The sequence below is a fragment of the Lampetra planeri genome, chromosome 8 (genome assembly GCF_965212315.1).
Source record: "Lampetra planeri chromosome 8, kcLamPlan1.2.h2, whole genome shotgun sequence".
NCBI classification, from domain to species: Eukaryota; Metazoa; Chordata; class Hyperoartia; order Petromyzontiformes; family Petromyzontidae; genus Lampetra; species Lampetra planeri.
The window spans coordinates 3,303,969-3,329,297 of record NC_136114.1 but is presented as its reverse complement, the minus strand read 5'-3'; the positions used below and the strand labels follow the sequence as shown (position 1 = coordinate 3,329,297).

The 25,329-nt window shown below is 45.0% G+C and overlaps 1 protein-coding gene across 1 annotated transcript in view; it reads right to left on the bottom strand.

Annotated features, from left to right (window-relative positions):
* TMTC2 (transmembrane O-mannosyltransferase targeting cadherins 2) overlaps positions 1-24,900 on the bottom strand; it is a 270,005-nt gene extending 245,105 nt beyond the window's left edge. The window contains exon 1 of the mRNA XM_078596730.1: positions 23,657-24,900. Within this exon, the coding sequence (XP_078452856.1) occupies positions 23,657-23,808 (152 nt within the window). The 5' untranslated portion in view covers positions 23,809-24,900. The remainder of the gene's footprint in view (positions 1-23,656) is intronic.
* Between the last annotated feature and the right edge of the window lie 429 nt (positions 24,901-25,329).

The following is a 25,329-nucleotide window of genomic DNA, read 5'->3' as shown; positions in this document are numbered from 1 at the left end:
TAAATAACTGCAAGCTCCACATGCAATAATCATGTGATCAATAATGTTTAATAAAAACAAAGCACACATTTAGACTAGATCATGCTACAATAATACAACTATCCCACGTTCATTGTGCCATATAAACTGGAGGTGTAACACTTCATCTTAAGTTCACCGTATGTGAATTGAATCGCATGCGTAATTATGAATGTTTTTTTTTATTAATATGGTGCTATTCAATTGGGTTCGTGTGACTTCTGATGCTGTTAGAGGCTTCTACATCCACCACAATGTCAGAGAGAACAAATTGTTGAATCGAAATCTGACCCCTGAATTGTGACAGACCATCTAAATTCAGTGTGATGGGTGTTATGTTTTGTGAATCAAACTTCACCACAGTGTATTATGTATGCATACAACGCCCGCTAACAGTTGAATACTGTTTTTCCCAACAGCACTAGAAATTACTCAACAAAGTAGATAAAAAATATAATGATGTATGACTTCGTGTTATATGGCTGGTGGTATGGTTTCAGTTTCATTTATTAGGTATAGCCCTGTGAGCCATGCCGCTCTTGACTCGGGTGCAACCGCAACAAACAAAAACACTCGCTGGTTCTTTCGGTAAAGTCACGTAGATAAAAATAAAAAACAAAGCACGCATTTACGGACGCTTGTGTTGCGGCCGAAACGTCGTGTTTCTTTTATGATTATTTTTTCTATCTACGTGACTTTACCGAAATAACCAGAGTATGGCTTCCTGCAGTCACGAAAGCTTCAAATTAAAACAAAAATATGAACAAAGAACATCTTAAAGTGACTACGCGCAACAGAAAGATCCAGGAAAAAACAGCAAAGTCTTAAAAAACACCGAATATCAACGCTGTGTGCAAAAATCCCAGTGGGATAAACACACTGCATACCTGCAATGAGGAACCTACATGCAGATAATAAAAGGACAGGAAGTGAACTTTAAAACACGCAGGTACCGTTTATCAATAGTCTCTTGTTTGAAGTGTTGATACCAGCTTGACTGGTAATGTCAAAGCCACGATCATAAGTTGACTGCCATGAGCCCGACCCCAATGCGAAAGCAAACCTAAAGCCAAGCGTTAATCTCAGATGTCTGAGATGGTATTAAAACAAGCGGACAGGACTCTTAACCATACGCTGGTTTGAGATGGCTATTACAAACTATTGATTGAAACGGTAGTTAGGGATTACCAGGTAGTATTGATGAGGCTTGTTTGCGACATTGAAATGGAAGTTCAACAGAAAACGTGAATGGAGTGGCTTTGATAAAGTCAGCATTCAACGGTGATTACATTCTATCACGGTGTTCCATTGTTAGTTAACGCGTTTAGCAAAACACCACAACATACATTCACAGGCAATGTTTAACACTGATACACAAGCTAAGAAACCCAGATTAGTATGCTATCAATGTATATTATAAATGAGACAAATATGAATGCTAACTTAGATTCAAAGTAAAACTGACGTATTTTAAGAATCCAACTTTTTATTAAGGTCTTGCTTGAGATACTTGTTCATTTCCTTCAATAGTTGTGCATGTTTTAGGAAACTTCAAGTGCCCAGAGAAAACCCATCCAAACGAGGGGGTACGCAAACTCTGCACAAATAAGCCAGCAAACCGAACCACCCTGTCTTACCAATGTTTGAAACCTGCATCACGGTGAATGCTTGGAAACAGGTCGGGAGTGGTGACATCATTGTAAGTGGACTGTGCTAATATACTGGTGACCTGCAGAGACCTTTGGCCTAAAACTCCAAGTCCTGCATGTGCCACCGCCAGGTTTACTCAGCTTGATGTGGTGTGGTCAACATAAGCATGACAGAAACATAGATAGTCATCTTAAGGCTTAAATAGTGCACCGTTCTCGTGTACCATTCCAGCTTTAGCTGAAACTCTACTACTTCCAGAGCACTCTGCTCCTGCCAAGGTGATCTTTCTCTTTTAGTGAACGAGCCTGCACATGTGCGTACGCTTGTGTGTGCAAGAACGTAGGTGTCCATTTGTGTTTGTGCCTATCAGAACCACTGAATTGTATAAAGAGATGATACAGAGGCAAATACAATGAGTGGCTGCGTTCCAGCAGGCAGTTAGCAATCTGGCTGTGGATGATGGCTCATTTCCCAGGAGCAGAGACCTCAGGGTTAGTGTGGCGGTGGCCAAGAGTAGCTGGCGGTCCTACATGAAGAGCATGGGCCAGCCGGCTGGAATCCAACACACATCCTAGCATTTTCAGCATTGTGTGCAATCTCTTAATACAATCAAACACTGCATGGCCTCGAGGTGAGCTGAGCCAGCAGTGGACATTCAACGTTCAGATGGTAGGGGCATGCGTCAGAATGAGAATTATTCATCCTGAAGAAATCCGATGCGCTACAAAGCTCTTTTTCACAGATGTCCAGTAGGGGCGGGTCAGAAAGTTACAACAACAAACGATGCAAAAAACAGTTTAACACATGGGCTTTCGTGACCAAAACGTCGTACTCGAATTGTAAATGTTGTGGGTTTACTCGACATCACACTGGTGTGCTCAACTAGTAACTAATTGCACATTTTGTTTATGTGACAAATCTTACTACTTGGCTGTGTCGGGTGGTGGCGGGTTTAACGACGCATTTGTATTTACATGATGTAACCCAAATTACATTTATTTTGGATACAAAAACGATAGGAGTGCAAATTATAGGAAAAGTAAGAAAGTCACTTAAATAAATAGCAATAGATATATTCTACACGTTCAAATTGCACAGCACATCAATTCCTGCGGATTTTTCAACACTAAATGCAAGCTTGGGCAAGGCAGCAAAACAACGACTGTCCCAGACCACACCAATATAACACACAGTCCCTCAATAAAATTGCACCTTAAAATGTAACTGTCGCTACATGGGTAAGGATCAAAGTTACAATTCACATTCAGAAATGTGGTTATATCCAGCACAAATCGTCTGCTTCAGTACATTAAATTGGTACCACAAAGTGGTACCAATTTTACTGACCCCGAATGGATGATGGGCTGAGACAACCACCCCCACAACCAGGATTTTAACTCACAGCCTGCAGATGACGAGCTGCTCGCTTTACGACTGAGCCACCTTTGCAGAAAGTAAACCTCCTAATATTTCACAGTAAAAGCACCCTGCTGCATCAAGAGCTGCAGTGCAGACACGGTGCAATCTGGTGTAACAAAGCTCGAGGACAAACATGCCATCTCACAGGCCAGCTGAGGCCACCCACCCTAAGCACAGGTCCGGCCTAACGCTTCATTAAAGTCAGGGCATGACACACGTACCTTTAAAATGACGGTTGGACTCTGCAATTGCCATTCTCATCAGATGCCAATAGCTCATCGCTGCCACGTGAAGTACGCATTCGAGCGGGGTGCTAAACATTGTGTGTTTATTGGGGGAGGGCAGGGCCTAAATGTCAGGACATTAAGGTGCGATTTTAATTAGAATAAGAGCTTTCTACTGAGATTGTTAATCTAATGCAGGCCATTAGCTTACAAATTAGGTGACCTCATAATACTATAGCAATAATTGTATTCCAACACTTTGTAAAATTAGACAAATTAGTCGAATACACACATCATAATTATCATTACTGGCTTTATTTCATGCACTTAAAAATACACCATGCTGGGTTTAACATACATGAAGTATGTTTTGTTGTTTTATTCAAATACAATTCCCTATAATCACCTGAATTCATTGTAATTATTACAGAAATTACATTCTTAAATATACAATGGGAATCATGAACCGAAGCATAATATTGCAATTATTAAAAGTTGCGATAATCTCTTTAATATTTTTCAACCAAAATGTATGTTAGTGTCAATACCATGTCACATCATGATATGAACACATTTACAGCCAGAAGTCTCAAAGTCAGCAGTGTTAGCCAATGGTCCCCTGAAGATGACATCACAGAACTATGTTTCATTCCCATCCATAGCCTCGTTATCCATATTTGACCAACCCCTTTAATTTGATCTGCAAAGTTGCTGGAGCATGCCAATCAAACCAAAATGTTTTTGCTCTCTGGAAATGTATTCAGAAGTTAAAACCCACACATTTAAAACGATGGCTTTTTCGTACATCTGTGACTAGGCTGAGACCGTCTCAGACCGAGTCAGCCCAATCACAATTATTTCATCAGGAGTGGTGGTTGCTCGGATTTGAACCTTGGACCTCAGCAGTGGCAGCTCAGTGCTCTGACAGCATTAACCTCCTCCCGAGCCACCAGCCACCTCGGTGTTTTTTTAGGCTACTTTGGTGTCACACTTCACACCTCTTGCTTCCCTCCCCACAGCATTAGCAGCTGTGTTCATAAATCATCAATGAGAGCGTAAAGTCACACGGACCTTTAACTTCTTGCAGACACTATCTATTCCAACGTGGCTAAAACACATCTACAGCATAAAAAAACACATGCGAGTGCAGCAATGGGTAATAAATCCCACAACCAGTACATCATACTGTAGAGTGCTCGTAATACAACTAATAAAGGCATACAGTGCATACATCTACATATATTTAATTTACAAATTTTAAATTATATTTACAAAAAATCTGGTCTTCTCTTTTCTCTTCCACCATAATAATTTAGCGTGAGATTTCTTGTATTAAATATAAGACGTATATGTAATGTAAAGTTAACAGCATGACGTCAAATCAAATATGTTGAACTTCTTTCCCACCGTACATAGCCAACCAAGATAATAGGAAGTTCGGGAAAATCATGCACAATTATGCATGGACTTGCTGTACTGTCACAAGCACAGTGAAATCACGTTGCACCATTCCCGAGAGGAGGCGTGTGCTGCACGCACACTCATTGTTTACCCACTCCCACAACAAAGCATTCTAGAATTACAGCTGCCATATTAATAGGCAAGCTGACATCATCAGTGACAGCAAATTCAATGTCCACCCGTTGAAATGTTACAAAAGGCAACGTGCAATTTCCTCTGCGGCGCTCGAACGGCATACGAGCCTGCAAGCGGTTAAATTCGCAGCCAACTCGGAGAAGCATCCTCCTGAATTGAGAACACGGTTCAATTTCCCGTCACTTCACTCTCCGAATTGTTCTCTGCAGGGCTTGAGCCAGTGATTGTTGAGTTGTGATGAGAAGTTCCATTACCAGTGGACAGCTGCAGGGATTTCACACAGTGGCTGTGTGTGTGAGACACTCATCCCCTACGACTACTAAACTGAATTGCAATGGGTCACAATCCACATCACAAGCTTATTTTTTCAGTCGACTTGATTCTCCCAGCATTGTCTCTTCATATTTTGCAAATGGCATCCAAACAGGATTGGATAGCAGCACATCACAAGTGTAAAAAGCGGGTTCCAGTCAGGTAAGTCTTGGAAACTCATTCTTTGCGTCTCTTCAAGACATACAACCCCACAGCAAGTACCAACTTCTGGGAATGACTCCATTCAGGCGCCCCGATCTCCCTTCGTCAGCTCCTTTCATCCTCTTCTCCACCCATGTGACCAATCCCCTACAAGTCACTTTTCCAAATTCGGCTCTCCACCAATCAGATGTCAAGTTTTTTTTTTAACCACCCTCCAATATGATCATGTGATGTCGGCTCTCCATGTGACAGGTGGCAAATGGGAATTGAGCACCCGATTTAAACTCGCACATCATAAAGACGCGGTGAGCTATTGAGTCCACTTGACATTCCAGGCCTAACGGGGGCCTCTCGTCTTGCCTGAATACCACACCGGACACAGTTCCACAATTTGCGATCCCGATTGGAGAGGTTTTCGATTAGAAGAATAGAGTCACCAATCCAGGCGAGGAATCGTGAGAAACGTCACCCAGCTCCAAGGAACACCTTCGACCACAGCTTCGAGGTGCAGTGTGGGTGCAGCATCAGTGAGTGGGAGATAGAAACGGTACAGAACTCTTGTTATCATTAAAAATGTACAATTCATCTGAAAGTGTGGCACAATCAGCATGTTTCCCTTTTCAATCGGCCAGTACTTTAATGAAACTCATTTATCACTTCTTTCTTCAGTAAATTAAGCCCAGCCTCATCAAAGGGCTAAACTTTAGTGATCAGATATTTATTAATAACTACTGTCCACTACTACAAGGGATATCAAATATTTCAAATGAGCCAAACACATCTAACAGGAGATTAAGAATCTATTTGCTTTCATTTTTTAAAACCAGGACAGTAACATTAGCGTCCCCTTAAAAATATACTGTATTCACGTGTGTGAATTGTATGGAAAGATCAATACAACTGCAATCAATATATGATAAATTATCCGACGGCTTAGGGGGGAAGGGGGTGCTGGATTAAAAAAAAAAGCCAGATAATCACATCATTATTTATAATCGCCTATTTTTGCACATTCTTGCATGAAATTATGAGTTTAACATGTAGGCTTTCGCTACCAATATCATCCATAAAAGAGGTTTTAGGGTTAGATCGCGTAAATATCTAAATTTGTCGTTAAAACCCGCCACCACCCGACACAGCCAACTAGTAAGGGTTGTCACATAAACAGAACGTGCAAATTCGTCACTAGAACAGCACACCGGTGTGTTGGAAAGCCAAGCCACAACATTTACAAACTGAGTATGCTGTTTCGCCAGTAATTATAACTAGCTTCATCAGGCGACAGACAGATTTGTGGAGAAGTCTTCCTGTTTCGTTCCTTAGAGGCGTAGATGTGTTGACCACCCTTCTGCGCTCTTGCACAATGTGGGGGGGGGGGGGGGAATTACTGAGGCAACGTACATTATGCATGTGCATCATGCGAGCCCTTTGATCTTGTCCTTCCTGTCTTTTGTGTTTATTAAAATAGCCCTAACAACGGTAATCCCTATGGAAGTACGCTGTCCTTTGTAGGCACGCATTCAAATAACATATTATTTGATTATTCACTTCCACGCAGCACTAAGACGGTAGCTATCCAAACGGTTAAAGTTATTTTTATTTCTTTAAATTTCGATAAATTATCTAATTAGTCTTGGCCAGTAGTAGCTAGTTTTGCACAAAACTTCAACATTATCAAAATCAATTGAGTGTCCTTGTTGGCACGCGTGTTCTGCTACTGCTGACAGTTGCATTTGGGAGAATTTAATATTTCTCTGATGTTCTTTAGTCTCGTGCTGATCATTCGTCCTGTTTGCCCAACATAACATTTACCAGACGTGCAGTTAATCCTGTACACACCTTCTGTTGATAGCTTCGGTAATACATGTTTTGAGACTAGGCTCGAAAAAAAGCTGTCTCTGGTGTGGACCAATCCGTTTCAAAGACAATGCATATATTATCAGAGTATGTTTTTGTTTGCATTCTGACCACAAGTATTGTGGTTAATGCAGACATGATTCCTTGTAAAAGGTTTCAGTTTGGTGTTTTAACATTTTAACACAGTTGTTTTGTTGCCAGAAAAAAGGGGAAAACCTATTCTCATATTTTGGTACTGGTGTAATGCGGGCAAGGACAGGGTCACGTGAGTGTGGGCGGAGTCAGGGTCACGTGAGGAGGAGGAGGAGTCAGGGTCACGTGAGGGGGAGGATATAAGGGGAGAACTGGAAGGGGATCGGGAGTGGAGACAGGATAGAGAAGGGAGAGGCCACGCGGAGTGCTGGCGAGGAGTGGCGCGATTGCCACGAGGCAGGAGTCACGGCACCGTCGGCCAGCGGTGTTCATGGAGCAGCGGGGGTGTCTGCAGAGTGTGCGGGAGCACACGGAGCAGTAGAGTGGCTGCTGGGTGTGCGGAGTCACACGGAGCAGCAAGGGGGCTGCGGAGTGTGCGGAGCACACTGGCAGCGGTGTGGCTGCAGAGAGAGAGAGAGAGCGGAGGACTCAGACGACGTGCGGAGGCACGAGGCGGAGAAGGTGCGGGTCCGAGCGGAGACATCGCGGGGTGCGAGCAAAAACCCAATAAAGGACACGGAGAACAACATCGCCTGAGAGTCCTTTATTACACTGGCGAAGGAGGTCCCATGATAAAATAAATATCCTGTTAAAGTGACCACATTTACTGTGCCGTACTTACCACTCCAATCTCGAAGACTCTGCATGGGGTGATGATAGATCGGAGGGTGTAGAATTGGGAGGTGGTTATTTTAGAGTCCGAATCCAACTCCCATCAAGCTGTGATGGAGGTCTCCCGCCAGATCGGCCCTCGACCGTCGGATAATGTTGGAAGCCGGATAACTGCATGCCGGATAAATCGATAATTTTACTGTACAATTCCTACGTGTAAAGCTAGAAGTATGAGCTACGTTCTGCACGACAGAAGAACTGAGCACCGCCATCATCAACAGCCATGATCAATCCACTACTGGAGTTCTACCCGCATATCTCACGATCCTGTGATGTAACAATGCACGCGAGCTGATCCGAGCACTATAGGCCATACAAATGTAGGAACTAAAAAGACAACGCTGCCGAGTCAAAAAGGCATCTCATTGCTCAAGCAATTGGTGATGCAACACTCTCCTCACTGGCAGAGGCACAGCAAATTCACATGGCAGAAGCCAGTCTCTCCACAGGACGACGACTGCGGACCTACCACAAAGTGGTAAATATTTTACGGACCATGGATAGATGATGGGCTGAGTCAACTGTGCCACCGACATGTAAACATTACACTTTCCATTTGAGAAATTAGCAATTCAAATGTTAATTCAGTGACGATTACATCTTTTTTTTGACTGAGCTACATTAAATTTCACTGAAATGTTCTTCAAAATCAAAAGAAAACAAACAAAATTCAACGTATGTTAAAAAGTGCAGCGCAACTGAAGCATGAAGAGAAAAAAAACTGCGTTTCAAATCCGGATGCTATTTTTGTAACTCGTTCTGCGTACGTTTTGGCAGCAAACCAACGCAGTGAACGCGGCATGGTCTCACTCAATCAGAGCCATCCCTTTTAATGACCGCCACTAACTCGCGGGACCTTGTCGGTAGCAGGGGAACAAACGCGTGCCTAATCTCAGCTGTGAAAACCTCTTTTTTTTCAAAGCACCTTAGTCTCAGATTCCAGACACACACACAAAAAAACGAAATCGCCAGACTCTGTCGAGCATGAGTGCGCAATTCTCCAAGTGGGCACACTGGGGGTGGGATGAGCCGAGAGAGCGAACATCACCGGAAACACATGGGGATAAACGAAACATTACATGAACGACGCTTACGCTGCGCAACTGCTGATTACGCGAAGGCACGCAGTGAAAAACAACACAGCGGCATAAAACCCTTCGAAGGAGATGTTCATTTGGGATTTGCACTGGGACGAAAGAAAGTGCCTTGAGCTAAAGCACGAGCCAAGGGGCTTTCCTGGAGAGCAGTGAACATCGACAGCGTTATCCGGAATTATTGGCAACCTTTACAAGAAACCAACAATGGCTTGGAATGTGTGTTATGAAAAAGCAATTACAGTGCCCTGTAAAAGTCTTACAAGCGCATTAATCTATAATAATAAAGGCTTTAAATGCTTTTTGTTATCTTTTGTAGACACAACTGGATTGCATTATATGTTTAATACTGACATGTAGATTGTAAAAAAAACTGCTAAAACAGAAAAATGTGTTCAACACTTTGCAATTGGGAAGAATAATTAATGAGAAATTACACTCCAAATGTTTGGCTTATTATTTCCCCTCAACACATTACACGTGTGCATATAGCAATGTTGTCACACCACTGCTGGATGAGGACTTCCCCACACTGTGTGGATCGTGGGGGTTATTTGACCCTCCCACATCACTCTGGTCAGTGTGGGTGAGTGAAAGATAGGGGACCAGCACAGGGCCTGACATCACTCTCGACTGATTCTAGCAGTTGCCGACAATCAAACTCTGACTGCTGGTTTCATAGCGTAACACTAAACAATCTCAACTTATTTTTCATTTTACCAGATAAAGGCCCACTGAGCTGTACAGCTCTTTTTCAGAAGCGACCTGGCAACGCATGATAGCTCAATGAAATGGCTTATCATGTGGATATTCATAGCAGCCAAATGCTCTAAACGCATGTTTCTAAATGTGGAAGGAAAAACTGGAGGATCTGGAGAAAAAGCCACGTGACCACGGGGAGAACATGCCAACAGGCATCAGGGTTGGGATTGAACTCACGATCTCCTGCATACCAGGCGAGGTAGTTAACGTCTCACTAACACTGCGTGTACGTTGATTTAAAAAAAACTCAGCAGCATAAACGCAGAGCAAGCGCATTGGAGCAGTCTTCAGTGAGAGTCCTTTGTGATAAAAACAAAGGCCGCGTGTGTTGTTTTCCACCGCTCTAAAAATATGATTAAGTGCTCCAGTGGTTACAGCTCCACTGTGAGTACTGTAATTTACACAAATTAAACGTGGGTATGCTGGTGGTGAGTAAAGTCACGAAAATACATTGCAAGGAGAGAAAGAACAGCCAGGAATTTGTTTATAGCTGTTTTAGTTGTTTAGTTTAGATGTAGAAATCCAATAATGCAAGTATTATTTTTATATTAAGATGTGTACTCCCAAACCATACTGTGTCTAGTTTTGTCCTTAATTCATGTGGCATTGGTTTTCTTATTATAATTAGTGCCTTTACCCTTCTGCGTGTATTTTTATTCTATCACAGAAGGTCTGCTGTGAAGAAGAGATGTGTATCTCCACGGGCTTGTACCTGAGTTAACTAACGATATCCATCTACATACCCCGTGTTGATGTGTTCATGTAGGGTGGCCTTACTCTGGAATATCGTTTAATTGTAATCCCCGTGCGGCCTCATCAGACTCAGGGGTGGCGTTGGGGCGCTCCATTTGTCTGTGCAAAGTGCAGCTCCACTCGTGAATACCTCCTCTCGCTCAACAGCAAAACCAAAACTCTCGCTCAACAGCAAAACCAAAACAGCGTAGAGATCCTGTGTTCGACTCACGGTTATGAGCAGGGAGTGCCATTCCAGCGAATGGTTCCCGGTGGTTATTTATTCGATTACAGATAGGATCTGCTAAGTTCACAACCCTCCACTTCGTAACCGATAAGTTGAATTCTCCTGCACTGTAATTATTTTCAATCGACGCTTCTACGAGCTACTGGGCCAGTGCTAAGCCTACAACTGTTTGCGCGCTACTGTGTATTTATCTTAGGTTCTGTCATCGGGCATAATCAGCATTTGTGTGAACTTGTCAAAGGGAGAAAAACACCGACTCAAATCACAGAATGAAGTTTGTCCACAGTGTTGTGGGTGTCTCTGGGTCACGTCTAAACACGTCGGGGGTGTCCGCACACCCACAACAGCCACAGACGCTGCCGCCCCTGCTTCGGAGCCAGCACAGCCTATCAAGGGACCAGAGCCTGGAATGATGGGAAACGGAACATTCCATGAAATGTTAATTAGGTCAGGCTCTTTGTTTGAGCTCATTAATTTCATATTGTATTTGCGACTGCATTATAAATTAAACCACGTCTTTAATTGAAAATAAATTACAGTCTTGTTTCATTTAAGTTGACACGCATTCTTGAGCTGCACCTTGAGGCGTAATAACGCCTCTTGTTCTGCTGCCCCCTCAGTGATATGAATACAAATCTGGGTGTTCAAAATATTTAAGGAGATTGTTTATATTACGTGTACCGTACAGTCCAGTGAACCAATATGTATTCCTATGTGATTGTGAACATCGTGTTGAATTAAATGTCACAGAGTAACAAATCCTGCCTGTGACAATAACAATTTGCACAATTTCCCAGATGAACACCGTAATAAATGTCTCAACATTTCACCAGGCGATGATAACATCTCTGGATTTTTCAGTGGAATGTAAATGCCCAAAGTTTTGCAAATGATAACTGAAAAGGACCTTATATGTCCACTTCATCGTATGTGACGGCAAGTGCTGATAATGCAGCAATGATGAGCGGCCGTGGGAATCGACCCATGGACACCGTAAAACAGGCTTAGTGGCTCACGTTCTGACCACGAGGGTGTCCAGTGGCATCTAACGTGACAGGCTTCACCGTGGTTTGTCAATGTCAGGGAAAAGGGCATTTATCATCCCGCAAACAACATTTATTTTACTGTACAAGCAATGTAAATGTATTTACACACACACACACAACAATATTGAAGCGCGGTGTATAATAAGGTCCAATGTTAAACACCAATATAAACTACAGCTCTGAGGGCCTTAATTCAATTCAAGATTCTCATTATTTTAGATCAGCTTTTTGCGTTTAGTTTGTTGTCCTTCGATTAGCACGGTTGGCTACATACGGTGCAAAATAAGTTAAACATACATACGTACAAGATGTAAATCACTAATCGCCACTTGTTAACAGTACATGAGGTGGCACCGCAGTGGTTAAGGCACTGTGCTATGAACTTGGCAGCTTGAGTTCATGGCTTCCGCACCGCCCCCTCCACCCTTTCATCCCAACTGCACAGAGCAGCATTGCGAAGTGTGGTTACACATCTGCCACGACTGCAATGGCATGAGGAAGCATCTATCCGATAAGCAGATTGACAGAGAGAAATAAATAAAACATGCACTTGGGGAGGCTTCGGACACACAGGATGACACTCTCCGCTGGCATGCAAACAACTCCTCCAAGCACCGCGCGAAGGCACTCTGCGACGTCGTGGTGGGGGACACGTGGCTAAAGCCGCTTACTGGGCCAAGCCATGAGCTTCCATACAACCATTAGGTGGCCTCCTGCCGCGAAGTAATATAACGGTGTGGTGCCGTGCCAAATCGTATGACAGCCCTTCACACCCTTGCCGTGCCTGCTGTGACTGGTTAAGGCACATTTTCCATCCGTTGACATTAAGCAGGTTTCCTTTTGCTTTGATCGCATTACCCTTCACGTGGCTTTATGCAGACTGTGTACAGGGAAGGTGGTTTTGCGTGGCTTGGTGGGGTAGCTTGTTTTATTGCCGATCCAGTCTGCATGGCTCTGCGATTCAATTTCCACAGCGGGCCACCATTAAAGCTGCCAAAATACTGTGAAACAGATATTAAAGTGCGTGTTGCAATAATCACAGCAGCACTCTGCTGTGCGCCGGTATAACAGCCAGTGTGCTAAAGAAGAAAATGATCCGAAACAAAAACATAACCGTATTCTAGATTTGAAGTTTTCGTGACTGAAAGGGTCCAACAACTATTTTACTCCCTGCTTTTATGGTTTAACAGGTCGCCTCTGTACTGTCACTAAGCAAGAGGGTGCCACAGTGGGGAGATGTTAGGTACCTCGCCTGGTATACAGGAGGTCGTGGGTTCAATCCCAACCCTGATGCCTGTATATTTGGAGTTTGCATGTTCTCCCCGTGGTTAAGTGGATTTTTATCTGGGTTCTCTGGTTTTTCCCTCCACATTTAGAAACATTAATTTAGAGTATTTGTCTGCTATACATTTCCACATGATAAGCCATCACACGTTGCGCTATAATTTGCGGCCAAGTCGCTTCTGAAAAGGGAGCTATACAGCTAAGTAGGCCTTACCTGGTAAAATAAAATAAAAATTGAAAATAGTAGTTTAAGTCATCAACAACTTGATCTACATAAATGGATTTAATTTAAAAAAACGTACTTGTATAGTTGCATCATTTTCAATATGTCGACAAAACGGAAGTAAACTCTACATAGTACATTAATGAGTGATCCGGCCTCAAGGGGAAACATTTATACCAGGGTGACATTGCAGGCAATCTTCATTCTCTGCTACGAAGAAGGGCCACTGCCCGAAACGTCAACCATTTCTCTGGAATGCTCTCCTTGTTTGTTCCACGTGATAATTGTCAGCAGAATGCTGCTTGGGTCTACAGGCAAAAAACGGCAAACGTAGAATTGGGATATCATTGTTGATGAAGTCGATTAAGTGTTTATTATGTTTCAGTCATTGTAAACAGATCTTTGGTTGCGTAAATTAGATCATTTAAATGCGTTACGAGTTTTAAAAGAGTAACATTTTATTTCTGCAATTAAATTAATACGTACAGTTGCACAACAAGTATTTGGAAGAGAGTTGAAAGTGTCGAGTCAAGGTAGTACAGCAATTACATCCCCGTGACGAGTTATGGAGAGGGCGGCACAGCAATCAGACACGGTAATGCGTTTACTGTGCAATTTGCTGCCAATTATTTCAGGTTATTTTAAATTACCGTCAAAAAATAACGTACGGCTCCAGTACAGGACGGCTCCCATGTGGCTTTCATTAATAGTAACAAAGTTTCTCAGCTAATTACAGTCAGAGAATGAGCATTAAATAGGGAATACCCAGTGGTGATGGGGAACAATTATTTTTTTTATAGATCATTGATGGTGGACACCCAACAGATTTAAGGAGTATTCTTAAAAACAGGTCAACACTATCACCTTATTAAATAACAACGGTGTTTATTTGTGAGTGATTACATTTTTTTTTTTAATGCCCGTGCAAACTCTTGAATTAAGAATCCATCTTGGTAATTGAACATAGCTCGTGAATAAGAATTATCATTACCATCATTATCGGCTAGGCATCAGTGGCGCGGTGTACATTCACCACACTACAAAACCGAAAGCATCCTGAGATGCGTGGTGAGCAACATGGTGAGCAACATCTGACTTGGCCCTGGTGGGCTCTCCCTTTCACCGACCCGCGCGGCGAAGTATGGTCAAACAATCCCCTTGGCCAAAGTGGCGTGGGGAGACCTTCCTCCAGTCGTGGCTTTGACAAAGAGCTGCACATTTATTTATTTTACAACTCTCCTGCCACTCACAAAAAAATTAACTTTTTAGGACAGCTTGTGCCAAAACATCACGGTACCAGTGGCCATGATTTGAGGCCCAAGCTGATTGATAATTCAATATTCAATGAAATAGGAATTCTTCCTTTGTGAAACAAATGACTTCTGGAATCGTTCAAATGGAAAGCACAAAAGCCAATGGATTCAATGATATCTGTTTTCAGTGAATTAAAACGTAATCTTCATTATAATTTTATTATAAAAGTATATTCAAGTACACTGCTATATTACAGGAATAAAGTTGTCACCAAAAGGGAGCAAAAGAGACTGGATTTGAGAAAAGTGTATTGTAGGTATTATCGCATTGCTGCTATAGGTATTGGATGGCCTTCCATCTAATGAGCATGGTTGTGAAGATGCCAATGCATTTCAGATTAATAGCTTGTTTGAACCACTGGTCAGTCAATATATTAATGTAATGATAGGTAGCCTTAATGCGTCCATGAACTTGAGTATAAATTGTTAATATAACAAAGAACCAATAATTTAGCACTGTTATTAAATGTTGGTTATAACATATAGTTGAAATATTCACTCCCATCAGTGACTCAATTAACTATCGTGAAGTAGGGTCACAATTAGATTCCAGAAAAGATATAATTAACAATGTGGTGAATAGTAGCATCTCTTGCGGCGGCGGGGGCGAAGCGAAAGCATTAAATGCAAAATTCACGAATGAAGAAAACACGTATCTTTACACGTGTTATTTATCTGCATGTATTGTGAGCCTGACATTGTTTTGTATGAATATATAAACGAGCATTGTGAATTCATATCATTAAATCGATGCACTGTTCAACCCCGTATTAGTAAATTGCAATTCTTAGTGAAAACTCAAAAACTGCAATTACTAAAAGTCATCCGTAATCACACGCACAATTACTGCAATAAATTACTTTCGTAACATTGCCTTTGTTTGCAAAATAAAATTGCATGTTATGCACACACAAGTACATAATTTCCAAGCTGCTCCGCTTAGCCTGGAGAGTGTTAGGGCCAGTATTGTTAGCCAATTAGGGCTGGTACAGCACATGATGGCGTGATTGTAATGTGCAGTGCTCGAAGCACTATGATCCTGCTCACCGTACTCGCATGCACACGTACTACAGGTGCGTCGCGTAGCAATGTATCATCCCAATAACTTGCATTGCCCCAACTTGTCCCAGGAGAGCCCTTTGACATGTTAAAGTTTGGCACTGAGGCATCCATTGCTGGCAGGGAGACAAGGAAATGGAATTCAAACTCGGATCCTGCTGCTTCAAAGCACACTCAAGTCACCAAATGTAATATATACGGATGTTTAAAGCCACGAACAGTGCAGTTTGAGAATGCCAGCTGTGTCGTGTTTTAGTAGTGTCAGTGGAAATGCTTATAAGTGTTTGCACATTACAGATGATATTTACTTTCTTTCTCATACATTTCAAATAAGATGTTTTTGCGTGCACGTGTTATATGGGTATCTCAACGGACTCACGTTAAATTCGGCCAACTTAGATAATTGAATGATTGATGGATATCCATACAATTTACATTATTAAGTGTATGAAACACACCTGACATGGGAAACATGTTAGCGTCTTGGCCAGCTCTCTATTCCCCACATGTGAATTCAATAGTTCAAGGATGCACTCAGAGCCCAAAAACAAAAGGAAATAGATTGTATGGCAAACAAAGCAGAGATGGAATGAGGAAAGAGAACAATGGGGCAAGGAACATGAGTTCTGCTATTTCCTTTGCATTCTGTATGCATTAAACCAAGTAGCACAAACCGCGTGTATTTTGAAACGAACCTTTTTAAAAATGCCACCACCAGTCGTCTCTATTGTTAACATCTTACGATGGAATCAGCATTTGTCAGTGAAACTCTTTTGCGAGGCTTCATTGCTTCTCTGCCAAAACGGCAACGTTCGCATTTGGTAATCCACACAACAAAAAAACTCTTGGCGTTTAGGCTCGCTTACATTCTGCCGTGCGTGCAACATTCTCGGCCAAAACTGGGGAAACGTTCTTTGTACGAAGCAAAGAAGCATGTGTGTATGTGCACGTGCGTGTTAACGTGCATGTTAACGTGCGTGTGCACGTGTGTAGCAGTAGTGTAATGGTTAGCGCGCTGCGCTACGAACACAGCGACTCGAGATCCATTCCTGCTCACAGCCAAGACCAGTTATGAGTATCTGACCTCCTCGACCTCCAATGAGTATCGGATGCCATTTGTAAACAATGCCACTAAGGAGATAAAGGTGGTTGGGTTTGGTGGTGCCTCCCCCCACCTCCCCATGTACCGTATCGGCCTTCATAGGTGCTCGCGAGTAGCACTTGCCCTAAGAGTCTGTGAAGGTTATACAGGGCACCTTTGTCTATGTGTAGGGCACGGTGGTAAGCGCACTGCGGTACGAACCTGACCACCTGAGTTTAATTCCCAGTCATGATTAATATCAGTAACTATTTTACGAAGCAGTCATGGGCCTCCCCTAGTTCGACGCAGCCTTAAATAAGTACCTGGTGTGGTTTATTCGCAGTCACAACAGCCTTACATAGGCTACATGAGGAACTTTGTCTTAGTTTGGTGTATTTATACGTGGAGCAGTGATGAGGTGGGTTAGCTCACTATTCTATGATCCCAGAATTCCAAGTTTGAGTTTAACTAAACATCCCCGTAGCAGCAAAAAAGTTAAGTCTGCTTAAAAGTTAAGCTTTTCCAGAGCACCTACATGTGCCCACTTAAAACACACCTCTGGTCCATGCTACTTACTGCAAAAGGGGGATGCAATTCTGTACTTTACAGTATTCGTGCTCGTACTATACCATACTACATTCTTCACGAAAAAATAACTCATCATCAAAATGCAAAATACTGTCTTGCCCAGAGGGTATTTGTGCCTGTCCGTCACAAATATCTGCAGAGCAGATATATAAAGGATTATAAAAGCAAATGCAAGCACTGTGTTTTTGGGCCGACGACTTATGAAAGGATTAGAAAGTCTCTCTTCTTGTTTGGAAGAGTACAGCAACTCGTGTCCCGTTGGGACAGCATTACAAATGTATGAGCACTGAATCAGTTGACCCGCACATAACAACCCCCATGGTGTGAGACTGCTACACAATCCAGCTGCAGGAGCGACGACACGGGACGGATCGGGTTGCAAACTACCCGATCATCAAATTACACTTCTTCGAGGATGTGGCGAATAAGCACAAAATAAAATAATACTGCGCAGCAGATTGCACTGCTCTTACCAGCAGGTGTATGACATTTCTGTTTGTCATGCGCAGCAAATGCCCAATTCCCAAACATGCACCACCAGCAGCAGCAGCTACAATACAATACTGCAATTTCAAATTGTAAGCTATCATTCCATTGACAGAGCAGCACCGAGGTTATGGCCTCACAATCAAGAGGCGGTGAATTCAAATTCTGCCGAGGGGTCACCTCAATCTATCACCCCCCTGGGCCAAAAGAAATGCCACCACTTTTGAGGGAACTTAACAGTGGTCGTCCTGTGGATAGACTGGCCCCCACCATGGCAACGTGGAGGATGCGAACAGCCTCATGCTCATCTCAGCAGGGATACACTTTTACTCGACAATAACGTTGATGATGCACACTCGAAATGAAGGACGTGGGCAGGTGCTCCAAATCGAGGGCAAACACATTTATTATGGTCAATCTGTAAAATGCAACAGCACTTGTGTCACACACAGCAATCTTCAACCGAATCGCCATTAACCACGTGACTGGTGTACAATTCCGGTTAATCAATAACCCTTCCAGCCACCCACAGGCCCAACTCAGTTACCACATGCTGGTGTACACACGTGCATTGATGTACTGCACAGCACATCAGGACTTTCACAAAGCCACACTTTACTCCCTTGCTGCACTAGGAAATAATTTAAAGAGTGGTCCATTCCTAATGTGCCACATTGATATAATGTGAGTTCAGTTGCAACAGCATGGCGTACATTGGGGGGGTTGTCCTTCTGTTACAGAGTGCAGTTTTTCGAGTTCTGGCAACATGCTGTGGTCAACCTAATCACCTATTGCAGTGGTTTGTGAGTCACGACTCTTGAAACCAACAATAAATACAGTACTCCCTCGTGCACAAGGTGTGGTTTGCGAGTGCAAAGTTCCCATACAGTGCGTGTGCCTTGGGTAATTTAAACATTATGACTTGCGACAACTTTCACATCTTTACCTATGGAAGATTAGCTTGGTCTCAAATGCATTTCTTTTGTTGAGAGCCCTGCTTATGACGTTCAAACCAGTATTGTGCTGTTTAGTTGTTTTAGTCTGTGTGATGAAATCAGGAGGTACAGAGAAGACGTAAGCACTTATGTGGGAGATAACTCACACACGTTCTGCAAATCCTTTAACTTTCTACCTGTGCTGCCCCCTACAGTCACGTTTTTAAAAACACACAAACACCCAATGAGATACATTGTATTTATGAAAACTTTAAAACTGTAAAAACCAAACATCAGAGTTATATTATAACTGCTGTATATTTAATATATAAGTCGCATCATAAAAGTACAATAAACACGAATGTAAATTTACGTATCACATTTAAAAGTGTACGAGCTTGCGTGAAATTGCAATAACACCCATTACTGAAGCGTGGCAAATCCTTCAGACGGACACGTGTGCGTGGTGTAGGCAATACACATACCGTGTACGTGCTCAAGTGTACACCTGCGAGATTGTGGATAGCTCAACTCCGAATGACACTCACACTGCGGCTGAAATATTCTGGCGCGTATTATTGAGGCACAACTAAGAGTACGGTGGATAGTTTGGCATCGGCTGAGTGACAAGGAAAATATGCCACTCCTTTAAAGAGGTAATTCAGTATCGTACCACACACACTACTACTACTGCTGCTTGTGAAACAGATCATTCGTGCGGCTATCACTGCACGTATGGTGTGACTGTGTGTGTCTTGCTCTAGTCGGGCAAAACTTGAGAGATCACATCTGGTAGGTATCAATACATTTTTCAGGAATTATTTTCCCTATAATTACTCATTAAAATCACTGGTTCATGCACAGCCCAGCGTCAAACTAGGTCCATCCACTCACCAGGTGTCATGCAGCGGTTAGCGCTATGCTGTGCTACAAACCTGGCGACCCGAGTTCGATTCCCGCTCACGGCCAACACCAGTGACAATTATCTGAACCGGTTCTGGACCTCCCCGAGGTCGACTCGGCCTCAAATGAGTACCTGGTGTGGCGTGTAAACATCGCCAATGGTGAAGAAAAGAGCGGTCGAGCGTGGTTCTGGCCACCCACTCCCTCGTATACCGTCCTTGCCTTCATTAGGTGCTCGCTAACAGCATTATCTTTACAGCAGCCAAGTATCAAACAAAACAACTGCCACGCAAACCCTTTCACCACAATGGATACCGTATCTTCACTTCCTGGCCATGTGTGTGTATATGCAACGCACACAATAGAAAACGAACACAAACATGCACGCACATAAATCAAAGAGACACAAACACGCCCCCGGTATTGCCCTTTAACAAAGAGTGTTGGGGCAAGTGCTGTTCGTGAACACCTACGAAGGCCGGCACGCCACAACAACGAGGTGGTTGGTCAACAGCACGCCCTGCCGAATTTGTCTCCCCCAGTGCTGTTATTTACACACCATCCTTGCAGACACACACACATTTTCATGTTATTGTGATATACATGTCGATACACATAATGCACCCTTACATTGCACACAGACACGTAACGTAATTCCCATTACAGATGCGATACAAACGATGCTGATTAAACTCCTGTGTCATGCAGATTGTAGATTTGTACCGTTTCAAAACACTAACACACGTGCTCGTACAGCAGTGCCGGTGCTGCTGCTGTGCCCCCGAGTTCTGCGTGTTTAGATATCTGGCACGTAGATAGATTCACTGGGACGTTCAATGTAGTGGAGCTCATTCGCCCAGTGTCCAGGGCAAAGACTCATTATTCATCCACTACCATGCCGCGCAAGACAGACTCGATCACTTAAACCTTCGCTGCATTAGATACATAAAAAAAAACCTGGCACCGGAGTTTATACATTCACATGTCCGGCCTGGGTCATTAACGCCCCTGGCATTACGTTCGTTTCACGAATTGGTCCTCCATAAAACACGAATAATTATTTTCCACTGGGTTCATGTATTCAAACCCCAACACCAGGCCGGTTCATATTTCCTATAATGTACATCTGGTCGGTTTCAATAAATTGTCAGGAATTGTTTTCCATATACACTCATTAAACCACTGGTTCATTCACAACCCAGCACAAACTAGGTCCGTCCGCTGACCAGGTACGTCTCATTCATTCAAAGTCTGGCACAAAACAGAAACCTCGGTTTCATTAACTCGGATCCTGGCTACAAGCAGGCCTTATTCATTCAACAGGACAGGGTTAAATCATTTGCAACCCAGAAAGAATGAATCAGTCTGTCTCCAGGGCTGACTGGATGCTCCGAAGTTCGACTTGGCTATTATTACTCATGCTTCTTTTAAGCTTTACTGGGTCGCTGCTCTTATTCTACGATTCCTTTATTCGATGCGAGCTTGAAACAGCAAGCAGTGGAAACCTGAACCTGGCTAGAGCGTCCCCGAAGGTCGATCCCGTCACAACGGTATCTGCTACACAATACCAGGACGCACTTTACAATTGAACGAGTTACTTTGGAACAATTTCCGCATTTCTAAATCAGTCAGACGTCAGAGTACTGCAAATCCATCCTCAAACGGAGCAGTCGAGCGCAGCGCTCATCTCCACTGCTTGCAATTCCACATTTCCATGACGGGATTCAGTCTCTACACACGACCCCCATTTCAGTGTCCAGCATAAATGTAAACAGGGTGGCCAAAAAATAAGGATACATAGGGCGATTTAATTTATTTAAACAAATCACATAGGGTTATTTAATTTATTTGAACAAAGCACATAGGGTTATTTAATTTATTTCAACAAAGCACATCGGGTTATTTAATTTATTTCAAATGTCCAAACTGACTCGCATTAACATTAATGCATGCATGAATTCTCTTTTGAAATTAATTTCAGGACTTTTTTTAAGATCAGGTGTGATATTTGAACATTCATCAATTACGTTTCGACTCTATTCCTTCACTGCGTTGTTCGTCGAGTTTCGTAAACAATGGATTAGAGGTCACCTGGCACAAAGAATCATAGATAATAGATAAAATACTGTATTCACTTAAATAATAAAAAAAGTGAAATGTTGGAATGGAAGTGTCACGATTATTTAAATATTCATATGAGTCGTGACGTTTTGGCTACACTGCATATTATAGCAGTTTTAATATCCAGGTAAGCTCGAGATTTGTGATTCGCCCGTGGCGATGTGTCACTACGCAGTGTAAATTATACTTCAAACTTTCATAACACCGAATTTCATTTTCACAAACTATATCGTGTATTTTAAAATATCACGTGGATTGCTACAACCCCTAATTACAACCGCATCAAATGAAGCCATAGTAATATCAACTACTGTACAGTATTTTTAATACATACACACCCAGTTTAAAATAGAACATCGTGGTCAGCTTAAGGCTGAGGACGGAGCTGCAGCACTTTAGTTAAATTGTCCAGTGAATCGACTGAAGATGAAACCCGGCAGACTGGTCTGCAGTCTGGGCAAACCACTGCCCGGGGCCCTCCAAAGCCCCCCACACACATCCCTCTCACTCCAAAACACTCCCTGTGCCCCCCCCCACACACATCCCTCTCACTCCAAAACACTCCCTGTGCCCCCCCCCACACACATCCCTCTCACTCCAAACACTCCCTGTGCCCCCCACACACATCCCTCTCACTCCAAAACACTCCCTGTGCTCCCCCCCACACACATCCCTCTCACTCCAAACACTCCCTGTGCCCCCCACACACATCCCTCTCACTCCAAAACACTCCCTGTGCCCCCCCCCACACACATCCCTCTCACTCCAAAACACTCCCTGTGCCCCCCCCCCACACACATCCCTCTCACTCCAAACACTCCCTGTGCCCCCCACACACATCCCTCTCACTCCAAAACACTCCCTGTGCCCCCCCCCACACACATCCCTCTCACTCCAAAACACTCCCTGTGCCCCCCCCCACACACATCCCTCTCACTCCAAACACTCCCTGTGCCCCCCACACACATCCCTCTCACTCCAAAACACTCCCTGTGCTCCCCACACACATCCCTCTCACTCCAAAACACTCCCTGTGCACCCCCCCCCCACACACATCCCTCTCACTGCAAAACACTCCCTGTGCCCCTCCCACACACATCCCTCTCACTGCAAAACACTCCCTGTGCCCCCCACACATATCCCTCTCACTCCAAAACACTCCCTGTGCCCCCCACACACACACATCCCTCTCACTCCAAAACACTCCCTGTGCCCCCCCCCCCCACACATCCCTCTCACTGCAAAACACTCCCTGTGCCCCCCACACACATCCCTCTCACTGCAAAACGCTCCCTGTGCCCCCCCCCCCACACACATCCCTCGATGGCATCCTGCACGTGCCCCCCCCCCCGCCAATTCTTCGTGACCCCTATCTCCTGCACACCCCACCACCACAACACGTGCCCCTCGGTCGCTTGCAACACTGCCCACCCACTTTGCCCATCTCATCCCTCCAACACCACCACCAACACCCCCCCAATCACATCACTCGTGTCCATCCTCCTCCTTCCCCATTCCACGTGGCTTTCTCGTGCACCTGCCACTCCCACCGCTCCCCACGCGGCTTCCTCCCTGCTCGCATCCCCCGTGCACCTGTCCCCCCACCCCCCCACCATTCCAATACCACCTCCCTCCCCCGCCCCAGGGTGTCCCCCTCTCCACCACCCCCCACGCACTCACCTGTCATCGTAGCAGAAGTCAGCGCCCAGCGTGTTCGCGTAAACTCCCGCGGCCAGCAGCGAGCACAGAGCCTCCCCGAGTGCCCCCGGAACGCCGTTCCTCGCCTCCATCAGCATCGTCCGCAAGTTCGTCCTCGTGGTCACCCGCAGCATCAGCTGCCACCACAGCGCCTCCCTCCACTCACCTCCTCGAGGAAATCCCAGCGGCGAGATAGCGGCACATTCAAGCGGCTGTGTGTGGGCTTGATGAGCAGCGGGGTGGCAGAGGCGGCCCCCCCCCACCACCTCGCGTTGAGTCGATACAAACTTCCTGCACGTGCGGGGGGGGGGAGTCTGTCCACAGGGTTCTCCACAAGAACCTCCCGGCGTGTCCTCTCTCTGCGTATCGCTCACCGAGTGAGTCTCTTACTGCGTGTCTCTTACTGGATGTCTCACCCTGGATGTCTCCCAGAGCCTCTCTCCCTGTGTGGTCTCCCCCAGGGCCAGCTCTCCCGTTGTTTCTCTTGAAGTCTCTTCCCAAGGGTGTCCCCCCCGGAGGGGGGGGGGGTGTCCACCTGGCTGCCGTGTGTTGCACGTGTCCACAGGTGTCTTCACTGGGATTCCCGCATGTGCTTTGAGAGCACTATTCCCCCTTTCTCGCCGGGTGTCTCTCTTGAGTCGGTCACTTTCCCAGGCACCTCCCTTAGAAAGTTTATCTTGAGAATTACTCTCCTTTGACTCGAAGTCTTTCTCCCAAAGTGTCTCCCGTCTCACGGAAGTTGCAGCCGCCCCTCTAGTTGCCTTGGCAATCTGTCTCTTCGGGGCTGTCTCGATTGTGAATCCTGACAGTCCCGGTTCTCTCCTCTCTTGATGGTCAACTCTCCTGGGCGTCCCTCGACAGCCGCGGTTGTCTTTTGGCAGTCACTCTCGCGGGCGTCCCTCTTAAATGCCTTTCTCCACGCGTCTCTTCTCCCGGGGGGGTCTCGCCCCGGCTGCTGTGGCTGTCTCGCTGCCCTCGGGGAGAATCTGCCCCAGTGGGCTACCCTCGGGGGTGGACACCGCAGCTGCTGCCCCTTGCTGCTGCCCCCCGAGTCGGGGCGAGGGTCAGCACGTGCATAGCTCCTCCTCCTCTTCCTCGCGTCCGGATGCCCCCACGTGGATCACACGTGGCCACGTGCAGCTCCAAGCAGCCGCGCGCGCACCACACACACAGCGACGCACGCGCTCGCTCAAAGGCACCACGCACGCCGCCGGCTCGCCGAGCGCGCGCGCGCGCGCCACCCCGCCGTGCTCCGCTTATAAAGCGAGCGCGCGCACGCCCGCTTAGTCAGCCCTGCCCCCTTCACGCCTTTGTCTCCGCCCACACACTCCTAGCCACGCCCCCTCCACGCCCTTATCTCCGCCCACACACTCCCAGCCCCGCACCCTCACGCCCTTGTCTCCGCCCACACACTCCTAGCCCCGCCCGAGACCACACCGGGCCCTCGTCAATCAGCCCCCCCGCCCCACGCATCTTTGTCTCCGCCTCCTCCGTTTTGACCCCCCCCCCCCGTGTTGTCTCCGCCCACTCTCCACTGGCCCCGCCCACAATAGTTTCTCACTAAAAAAAAGCAGCGATTACGACGCCTCGTTTCCAATGTAAAACATCTACAAATCGAGTTGTCATTGCCAAACTTTCCCATATAAATGTACATT